Source organism: Chenopodium quinoa, unplaced genomic scaffold (assembly GCF_001683475.1).
Source record: "Chenopodium quinoa cultivar QQ74 unplaced genomic scaffold, ASM168347v1, whole genome shotgun sequence".
NCBI classification, from domain to species: domain Eukaryota; kingdom Viridiplantae; phylum Streptophyta; class Magnoliopsida; order Caryophyllales; family Amaranthaceae; genus Chenopodium; species Chenopodium quinoa.
In genome coordinates, this window is record NW_018744996.1 from 3,153,103 (window position 1) to 3,164,755 (window position 11,653).

General features: G+C 35.6%; 1 protein-coding gene across 1 annotated transcript; it reads right to left on the reverse strand.

The window, feature by feature from the left end:
* Positions 1-2,986: 2,986 nt before the first annotated feature.
* LOC110707355 (protein FATTY ACID EXPORT 1, chloroplastic-like) lies at positions 2,987-10,958 on the reverse strand. Its single transcript, XM_021885377.1, has 6 exons — positions 10,664-10,958; positions 10,079-10,319; positions 9,270-9,437; positions 4,479-4,525; positions 4,354-4,394; positions 2,987-4,268 (listed from the first exon to the last, which is right to left on the reverse strand). The coding sequence occupies exons 1-6, from the start codon at positions 10,766-10,768 to the stop codon at positions 4,175-4,177; spliced, it is 696 nt and encodes a 231-aa protein (XP_021741069.1). The 5' UTR covers positions 10,769-10,958; the 3' UTR covers positions 2,987-4,174.
* Positions 10,959-11,653: the final 695 nt, after the last annotated feature.

The following is an 11,653-nucleotide window of genomic DNA, read 5'->3' on the forward strand; positions in this document are numbered from 1 at the left end:
AAGATAGTTTAGTTTAGATTTTTAGAAGATAAGTTTGGAAAATACGTCATATAATGTTCGGATTTGGGTCTCAAATACTCGGGTTAACTCGGGTTTAGCTAGGGTTAGTTTCAGGTCGGGTCATATCGAAATCAGGTCACCATAATTGGGTTCAGGTAAATTTTTCAGTTCGGGTCAGCTTTTAACAGTTCTAGTAATAGGTCGGGTTAAATTTGGGTCGTGTTAGTAACAGGTCGGGTTAAATTCGGGTTTTGACAGGTTAAAACGGGTTTGGGTCAATCTCGGTTTAGGTCGGGTTCGGTTCAGGTCAATAATTTACGGGTTATATTCAGGTCGAGTCATCTCCAGGTCGGTTCATGTTCGGGTTCGGGTCTCAAATACTCGGGTTAACTCGGTTCTAGAGTTGGTTTCAAGTCGGGTCATATCAGGTTTGGGTCACCTTTTTTTCGAGTTCAAACAGGTCGGTTAATAATCGGATTCGGGTAAATTTTTCGACTTGGGTCAGCTTTTGACAGCTCTAGTTACATAGCCCTCATTGGTCGTATGCCTTATCCATTTATCATACAAAATCATAAAAATGATAAAATTATCAAGTATGCCATAACTTTGACACATTTTATCATAAAAAAAAATAAAAAATTTAAACAATATGAGTACAAAGTAATGGAATATATTTTAACATAACTAAAAGGAATTTACAACAAGCATATGCAATAGCTTACAAGCATAATTGCGTCATCCCTCCCAGCTTTGTTCTCCTCATTTTATTAAAATGCTAGGTTAGAACCCGTGTGATGCACGGTTTATATAAAATCTATTTTCATAATTTGTACATTTTTTAAAAATGGTAAATATAAATAAAAATTATGCACTTTGTACAAAAGTATCTGTACTTTTAAAATTTTAAATTTTCATTAAAATTATGATATAATACCTGTTCAATGTCGCCTAATACATATTTCAATATAGGAGTCTATTTATTAGTGTGCTACTTAAATTTATTTCATTTTTTATTAGGATAAATTGATAGGTTTTAGTTGTAATGTAGAAGCTTCTGATATTCAAATCAAAATTATTAAATATGATAACTCCAAAAAAAAAAAAAAATGACATCATCCTTGCATTTAGGCGGGAAATTTTTTATTATGAGAGTGACATGTGGACAGCGATGACGTCAGCAACGTTTTGTTTTAGTAATAGTTAATAGATACGTAATAATCTTTTTCAAAACAACTTATTTTTCCTAAAATAGATGGAAGTAAGTTGAACGGGTCAAGACATAGTAAGCTAAAATAAGGTTGATAAGTATAAATAAGATAAATAAAGGCCCATAATTTCTAATGAGGTGTATCAATGCATAATAAGGAAGACAATTATACAACTAATACATACCGCGTAATATGATATTATAAGATAAAGGCTATATTAAAAAAAAAAAAGAGCGAAATTAAGGTGAAGAGAACCCTATTAGGGGTGTTCGCGGTTCCAAACCGCAAAATTGTTGTTGATATTTTTTCCTAACCGCACTTCTAACAAAGGTGCGGTGCGGTGCGGTTTGCAGTTGAACCATATTTTTATAAAATTATAATTATTTTTTTAAAACAAAACTTTTATTTTATTTTGAGGTTATTAATATAATTTATGCAGTAAACTCTATTTTTTAACATTTAATTAGCTAATAGTCAAAGATTAGCTCATATTTCTTTTTAGTTCTTTTATATTAAAATATAGTATAAAAACCGCAAACTGCATCAAATTGCAATTTGCGGTGCGGTTTGATCAAAACATTTTTGGAAACCGCACCAAACCGCGGTTTGGTCATTTTCAAAAACCGCACCGCAATTTTCAAACCGTAAAATTGCGGTTTGATGCGGTCTAAACCGCACTCTTAACAATCCCAAACACTATTTTATAACATTCGCATAGTGATAATCATGTTTAAACATAGTTTGGTTTTTAAAATAGAAGTAGAAATAATAATTGCATCCTTGGAATTATTCCCTCCATTTCTCATCAAATATGAAAGTTGAAGTGAGCTGATCCATTGTCTATAGAGAGCTTCTATATTATACAAAGAAGTTAAATCATAATAATTGCATCAACACAAATTATCCTCATCTATAACAACAAAACGACTGCGCCCTCCAAGATGGGATGTCAAGAATTTGGGATATTTTAGGTGAAAGCAATCTAGTAATATCAAATCCGAATGAGTGATACTTGAATTCATTGATCAAGTGGTTTGATTAATTTAATAAAATAATCACAAAAAGATATTTTTTTCCCCTCAAATTTTTCTCAAACCAATCATGAAATTATGATATATAATAATTAGTGGAACAAGAAATATGTTGTGCAACAAATCTTATGTTGTGCAACAAATCTTCCCTCAACCTCTTGATAAAAGTTTCACTATAGTTTCCATTAGAACGCTCTTCATAACAATTATCCTTTTCTATTCACTCCATCACTATGCTTAATTATGCATATAAAAAGCGAGTATTTACGAAGCATAATGGAAGAAAATGCAAGAGTATGTATTGCATCCCAGGATGTTGGAATGTCCATTAAGACGATGTTAGTAACAGATAGCTCAACTATCACTTGTAATGGCCAGATACTCGAAACAGTCGCTCCATTTTGTTTAGCAGAATCAAGTAACTGTCATGCACCAATACGTACTGCTGTGCTAACTGTGAGCAGGCCTTTCACGCCCATTTCATTAACAAGAGAGAAGCCCAACCCAAAGCCTAGCAACTCAAGATATATGCCTTGAGAGTGCCCTCTTAATCTGACAGTCTCAATCAAAATGTGATAAACCTGCTCAAGAAGAGATTCATTCCAAGACCCCTACAGGGCTCTTTATTCGACATCTTGGCTTGGTTGGTAAACTTTTAGTTTTGTACAAGGTCTTTTTTCATGTAAAAATGGCAACACGATTGCTTACAAAACACAAATATTGCTAGTTTTCAACATTTCAAGGAAGTAGAAAGAATTTGGTTGTATATACTATATACTAGTGTCTCCAAGATTTCAAGTGACCTACAAACAAACCCCTATCCTTGATTTTAAAAAAGAGCAGGGCACTTGAAGTCTTGAACACAAGAGCACCACTTCTAGTTTCGGACTGATACATAACAACTTCCAAGTTGAAAACTACAACAAGCATGATTTCAGCAAATATGAAGACCTGAATCTTTACTACTCCTAGTACCAGCAAAACGGGTGTACTCGTGAGAGTCATCCCATAGGAAAATAATGAAAAATCATAACTCTATGTTGACCTCCCTTGAGCATAGCGCCATAGCCTCTTTATCCCCATCTAGAATTCCAACAACCAATATATAATTCTGATCCTCATGGAAATGGATTTCTGGTATGTTCTCTTCATCTCATATTACACAGCAGTTTTGACTAATTTAAAAATGCTGAAGGGAAGAACAATAAATGCAACTTCCATGCATGGGCAGGCTACCGAGTGTCAGGTATGGGATATATATCCAAGTGTCAGGTATGGGATAGATATCCAAGTCTCAGGTATACTTGGTTCAAAATTTTCAACACTGCTTGAATTAGACAGAGGTGTGACTCCTGTGAGAGCACGACATTCGTGAAAGTGATGAAACAATGCTTCTGGTGTAACTCATGATTCTGGTTAGATTTCTTATCTCAACCCCCAATTTCAAGCACATCACCTGCCGCATGGTTTTTCTTTCAATCTTTCTCTAATCTTTACAAAGAAGTGCTTCAAAATAATTGAAGTTTTGGGATTAGAATCAAAAGTATTGAGGAAAAGATTTCATACCCTTATTAGAGGATCAAGTGTCCAAAATGGGTTTCAATAGTGACATAAATAATGTCAAACAACATAATTACAAGATACTGTTGCCCAATTCATGCTAAGCTGGATCTCATCCATCAGTGATTACACTTCATTACCAAATCAAAGAACTCCAATTACTTAGTACATACAAAGAGTTCATTAAAATAATTACTAGCCATTGCCAAGGGCTCTATAGGTAACCTAAACTCATATTTTAGAATTTTCTTGCATGGTATGCTATCAAGTCAGAAAAGTATACCTACTATAACATTCAGGGGGGAAAAAAAAAGATTGGGAGCAAAATCACATTTTCACCATCAAAACGTACAATCTGACCTCGAAAATGTTTCATCATGATGCAGCTTCAGCAACAGATTTCAATTTCTTAGGGGGTGGATTTCCTCCAGAAATCACCACATAAGAATAAAAGAGCAGCATGGCCGCACTGTGAGACACAAGTAAACAAGAAATCATTTATAAAAGCATAACTTTACCAATGACAAAGATGAACAGTGAGAATAGCAACGTACCTCACTAGAACATAGAGTCCTGCTGGAAACAGTTTCTTTGACTGCAGATACACAGAGCAAATCGAAATTAATTTAAATGAACTAGACAGTCACAACCTAGCAAACACTAATGAATATTCACATACCACAGAGTAGTTCTGGAAGTTCTTCCATAACAAGGTTGCTGCAAGAACTGAACAACAGAATATGCAAGAGTCAAACATATTGAAACATTAAGAAAAATGCATGATGTCAAGACAATTCAGTAAGTAGGAAAAAAGCATATTCCTAGTCAATGCTTTGGGTAACCTTCCTGAGCAAGAGTCAAACATATTGAAACATTAAAATAGAAAGTAATCTTTTTCTATTTTTCAAGAAAGATTACTTTTTGCTCCTTTCCCGAAATTACCTAATTGCCGGTATAATAATAGAAAAAGATTTCTATAATTAAAATACAATTTACTAAAATTATCGAACTTACTTTTCATTGATGTATCATTTCATCGAGATCCAATTCAAACTACGATGTCATTTTCTTGTTCTTGAATGGGTCTCTTTCATTTTTTTAGGTTTATGCTCTACTTCGGGTAAAGATCTGTCCGATTTTGATTTGCACATATAGGGCAAATGTTTCCAATACCACTTGTTTTTTTTTATTTTTTATTTATTTATTTTTTTTATTTCATATCTTTTCTTGCATCAATTTCAATATTCAATCATTACTTTATTCGATTGCTTGAGATCACTCTTTTTCGAGTTTCAATTTCAAATTGAAACGATCAAGAGTTAAAATACATAAACTATATAGCAGTAATCTTCAATATATTTCCAATTGGGATTGGGTTTTCATAAACGGAGCCTAGATACTTGATTTTATTGGTCCAACCGAGCCAACCACAAAACTTTATTAATTGATAATATTAATTTGAATCCTCCGAAAACTAAAAATAGAACTAATTCCATTTCACGCTCCAAAATTTGGATGATTCAATCAATCTTTCTTGGGTGAAAGGGAGGATATCTCAATCGGGAGAGAGAAAGGGGAAATCCTATATGACCCAAGATATCTGACAAGCCGCACTATACGTCAACCCAAGCTACATCTTCCTCTCCAGGACTTCGAAAGGGAACTTTTGGAACACCAATAGGCATTAAATGAAAGAAAAAAATTAAGTACTCTATTTCACTTTAATGTGGAAACGTAATAATTTAGGGTTATTGTCTTTATAATATTAACCTTTATTAGATTTTCTGCATAGACTATAAAGGTTTAGTTTAAGAAGACGGAATAAATAAAGGAAAATTCTTGCCAATATAGCCTTCCAATACTAAAGAAGTATGAAAGCATTTACTCATCGACGGTGGTATCAACTCCCCATTGCGTATTGCTACTTATCGGGTATGGAATAGATTTGTTTCTCTTTGTTCCTACAAACTTAATTGTTCCATTATTACAAACAGAATAGAACAAACATTAACCCTTGTTCCGAGATAATCTATTTGAAAGGATCCATTGCATAGTCATAGTCTTTTCCAATGCAATAAAGTTACATAGTGTCATTTTTGATAAAGGGGTATTTCTATGGGTTTGCCTTGGTATCGTGTTCATACCGTCGTATTGAATGATCCCGGTCGGTTAATTTCTGTTCATATCATGCATACAACTCAGGTTGGGCCGGTTTGATGGCTCTATATGAATTAGCAATTTTTTATCCCTCAGACCCTGTTCTTGATCCAATGTGGAGACAGGGTATGTTCGTTATACCTTTCAAGACTCGTTTAGGAATAACCAATTCTTGGGGCAGTTGGAGTATTTAAGGGGGGGCTATAACGGACCCTGGCATTTGGAGTTACGAAGGTGTAGCCGGAGCGCATATGTTTACTGGCTTATGCTTTTTAGCAGCTATTCGGCATTGGGTGTACTGGGATCTAGAAATATTTTCTGATGAACGTACGGGAAAACCTTCTTTGGATTTGCCTAAGATTTTTGGAATTCATTTATTTCTATCCGGGGTCGCTTGTTTTGGTTTTGGTGCATTTCATGTAACAGGCTTGTACGGGCCCGGAATATGGGTATCTGATAAACTTGATAGCATTGGGACATTTCAATATGTTTGACAATTCAGTAAGTAGGAAAAAAGCATATTCCTATATGTTTCAATATGTTTTACTGTTCATTTGTGGAACAGGTGGGCAATCTACATGAACCTAAACTCTAGATCAGAGAAACTTTTTGGTACTTCTTCGATTAATGCTTCATCAAAATCCCTCCTACATGGAAGCCCTTTTTGCAGTGTAGGGTATTATACTTTTTTTTGTCAACCCTTACCCAAATCACAGCCTCATTAGAATTATATTCCTAGTCAATGCTCGGTAACCATCCTTTCAAAATCAGCAAAGCTCCCTGGCTGTAAGCGCAACCAAAACTCTTCCTGAACTTTAATTTACCGTTAATTAGGGATTACTAGGTCTTTAAGTTTATTGTTGGCTTTTTTTGAATAGCAGATTTGATGTTGTGACTCATTAGTATAATAAATTTGCTTCTCCTTAATCTCACAAACTATACTTTTCTTTCACCTTAATTTATAAATCTAATGTTATATATGCAGCCAAAACATCACAAGCATTTTGATAAACTATCAAATCATAAGTTTCAGTGGAAGGTTACAATGGGGTGAAGATTTTACAGCCTCCTATCAAACAAGGTCCCAATATGTGTGCATTTGCGGCAGTTGTAAAGCAACTCGATTATAATTTGAGGTGGTTGTATGCTAATGCAAGCAAGGGATTGTCGTTGACCGAAGATGGATGTATATTTGACCACAAAAAATGGGAGAATGATTTGAAAAAAAAGTATCCTGATCGCAAAAGTAGATGGAAACCTATTGACCTGCCACTTGAGGCAAAAACCAGAGGTGTACCATTATGCAATCATGGTACCCATGTTATCCAATTCACTAAGACTATGTCATGTCAAAAAATAGACACAATCTTTCACTTGAACCAGTTGCTAAAAAAATTTCTAGTTACAGGAGTTGTGTCTGTATACACTACTTATAATGTTGATGGAGATGATGTGTATGTAGGAGGTAGTAGTTATGTGATTGAGAGGAGATTTGATACGGAAGGTATGGAGGTAGAGAAAAGAGCTTATCATGCTGTTGTTTTGGTTGATTTATGCGAAATTGATGGAATTTTATACATATCATATCAAAGTTCCAAGGGGGTTTCTGGAAAAAGCGTGTGTGAACTTGGCATCTCATGGATGGAAGCTGATTTGATTACTCAAATTGCTTACGGATGTTCTGTTCATCCCCCAAGCGTATTACAAACCAAAAATCAAATTGACTCGAGGCTCGCTGAATTTGAGATGGTTGGTAAAGGTTTGAGTGCCTCTTAAGAATATTTTCGAAAGGGTCAAAATATTATTGATCAAATCACAAAATCTAGGTTGGTTTTTCGTGATGATGAACGTATGAGCTGGAACAAAAAAATTCAAGATTACATCACACGCATTCGCAACATATCCCAGAAGATGAAGTTCTTTCAGAAATATAAGGACGTTCAAAAAGCCGCCGTGGCAGGTTTTTGCGATGTACCGTGGTTTTTAGAGGCTCGTGGGGATGCAGATGAAATTGAAGGATATGCAACCAAATTGCAACAATTACATCAAAACACATTACTCTAGTTCCGGTATTTAATCACACGTATTTTGTTAGATTTGTTTCATTGTATTTATGAACCTTAAAGAGAAAACTTGGTTTTACTATAGCTACAATATTTATCCACCACTTGCCCTTACAAGGTGAATTGTCAATTTTACCCGTTACACTTACAATGACACCTTGTAAGGGTAAAATTGGCAATTCACCTTGTAAGGGCAAGTGGTGGATAAATATTGTAGCTATAGTAAAACCAAGTTTAATCCTCCCTCTCTCAAGGTTGTGGGTTATTGGATGGTTGTTGGTTGTTTTTTGGTGGAAGGGGGTGGGTTTTCACGGGTGCGTGGGGCGTGGGTTTGGGGAGTGTGGCGCTGGTTGTAGGTTGTAGGTGGTAGGTGGGGTGGTACTCGTGGTGGTGATGAAGGTGATGGTGGCTGTTGGACGATTGTGGTGGTTGCTGCTGGTGGTAGTGTTGGTGGGTATGGTTGTGTGGTGTTGTATGGGGCAGCTCTAGAAAGGGAATGGAAATACCATGGGGGGGTGGGGGAAATCATGGTAGAGGGAAGTGGGGGAAACAAGAAAGGGAAAGCGAGTGGGAAAACTGACCTAACAAACAACAACTAAGGGAATCAAGCTAGTTGATTTCCTTAACCTTTCTTGAAGACCCCATACCAAACGGCCCCTTAGTGGTCTATTATCCAAGAAAAACCTATGGGTGAGGAAAAGGTTGTAGTGGTTCCTTCTTGAATCGGAATCCATATGAGATATCAAACTTTAGACATAATGACATTCATTTTAGTTGGTTGTTTCAATAGTCGTGAAACCAAGAAAATGTAATATAGGAGTTACGTAAACTCTGAGCCAGATTAAAAATTGGAGTGGTTTGTTAAGAATGTAACTGACTAAGTTCAATAGAGCCAATTGATGGCCAATTGAAGATGAGAATGACAAATTGTGATGCAGCTGGTTCAGACATTCCCCCACCCTGCCACTCCTGCTGTAAACTAATGGCCAGCTAGCAACTACCAAGACAGCAAGTGCATCGCATTACACGTAGATTTGCCCATATAAGACATTGGTCCATGGCAGATTAAAATATGTTAGAAATCCTAAGTTCCAAGCCACTATGATTATGATATCCTCTGGAAGCAGGTTGGTCCTAAATTTCAGTCTAATATCTTACCAATAAATAAAAAACATATAAATAACAAAAAGGCCATTAATAACTCTGTCAATGAAAATACAATGTATTTCGAGAGCAATAAATATGCATACCTGCTTGTCCAATAATAAGAGGGAAACTTGATTTGCCTTCTTTCCAAACCTTTAAACTGATTATACTGAATGCTAGAATAGCACCTCCAAAAAGAACACCCGTTCCAAGAGAGGCCAAGTTCCTCGAAAAAATAGAACCAAGAAGTCCCCCAGTGAGAACAAAACCACCTGTTACCAAGTCACAATCAACCTGAGATTTTATCTGCTGCTTCCAACGTAAAAACAAATGATAATCTCTACTCTTTTTTGGGTTATAAACCATAACCAACCCATATTAATTACTCCTGAACAGTGTTTGACAAGATGCAATAGAGACACACCTAAACTCTGCAGCACGAGGGCTTAGGATGATCTGGGCGAGGCATATTCGGCAAATTGCAAAAATGTGTAGTGGCGACATTGATTTCATATATGCAACCTATTTTCACACTTAAAACTATAGTTTCAAGAATAGCGACTCAAACCTGCATTTTGCACGCAAGTCCCTAGGATCCCTACCACCTTAGTGACTCTTGAGTCTTTTCAAACAATGCTCCTAAAAGCTAAAATTAATGTTATGTGAAACTAATTTCTCTAAAGTAATTGCATTATATATAAGTAATTTATCACCCAAGTGTTTCGGGATCGTATATCAATAGCATTTTAACCATGTGCAACTTTAACGGGATCTCTTCAAGCAAACAAACCTATATGTACTTGCTCAACTCAAGGATAATAGCGATGTTGTGCCTACTGCCAAATTGGCAATAAATATTGAGAATCTATTAGACTAAACCATCAAAATGTGAAATATCCAAACACACACTCACCAAAAGGGATACCGAAGCAAAAATCGTGGATCTTAGCTGTCTTCTTCTGCTCTACAACATCCGGAATCAAAGTTCCATTCCCACCAATTTTTCCATTAACATGTTCCTCTGTCCCAGGATACGATTTCTCCACCGATTCCACGATTGGGCTCGATAAATCAGCCGCATAACTTAGCTTAGGCATGTTGCCTGAACTAGAGGTTTCAGCATCCTGTCCTTCAACGCTCCTAATAACTGATAACTATAAAAGCACCTTCTACCATCAGTATTATTTCAACAAAATTATATGAATATCAACCATATGCATAGATTAGTATCAACATAAACATCAATTTACCTACTATAGCAACAAAATTAGAATAATTAAATAAATCTACATCAAAATTTACGCATAATTATTATTTGATCTACATCGCTACAAATTATTAAGTTACAATTGCATAAAAAATTCATAATTGCTACAAAATTATATGAAATATTGAACATCTTTCGTAAAGATCTCAAATTGTAGGATAAGTGAAACTGTTAAATAAAATTAAACGAGAAATTATCGGAAAATTAGGGTTTTGATGAATAATTTGGTACCTTTGAACGATGATTGAAGAATAGCGATGACGATCGGCGTTGTTGAAGATGAAAATTGCGGCTGATGTATGAGGAGCATGATAATTGAGAGATTGTTGCTGGCATTTTTGCGATCTTGGATTGAAAAATCGATCGAAATTTTTTGCGATTGGATTTGGCTGAATTGTGAAAACTAATTTACAATTGAAATTGGAAAATGTGGGAATAAATAAATTGAAATGCGTGGGTGTAAATGCGTGGGTGTAAATGCGTGGGAATAAATTCAATGGAAAGGTTTTAACTACCACCAGAACCGAGTTTTATAGTTTTACATGATAATAACGAGGGTTAGATTGTGCCTATGCCATGGTTTGACTAGGAATATAGACATAGCAGCTAAGTCAATTTGATTGAGTTCGGGTCATTTCAAGTGCTGTCTAAGTTTGGAACGAACCAATTTAGATTTTAAGTTTGATTTTGTATTATTATTGTTGAGTTAGGTGCACTTTAATTTGAGATTTCAATCTAATAACGAAACAACAAACAAGTCATTTTTGAGAACAAATCAATAGCTATAGAGAAAACATGACATATTACTATTCTTTCACTTAGGATCAAAAGTTTCATATGTGGTTGACCACATCACATGGCTGGGCTTACTTGGTCAGGGTTACTCGGTCGATTTGGTATTACTCAATTAGGGGTTATTTGTTTAAGGATTACTCAATCAATTAGGGTTACCCTTACCCTTACTTGGTCGATCAGGGTTTTGGTCAAGAGTTACTCGGTCGATTAGGGGTTACTTGGTCAAGGGTTACTTAGTCAATTAGGAGTTACTTGATCAGTTGGGAGATACTTGACCGGTCAGGATTTACTCAGTCAGGAATTACACGATTAGTATTTTAGAGTGTGTCAACCAGCCACACGGTATAGCTAGTGACACAAAAAAATGCGCTGACTTTAGGTCTTTGTGTCCTACGGTTCTACAGTACTAAATTATGACATTGGCGC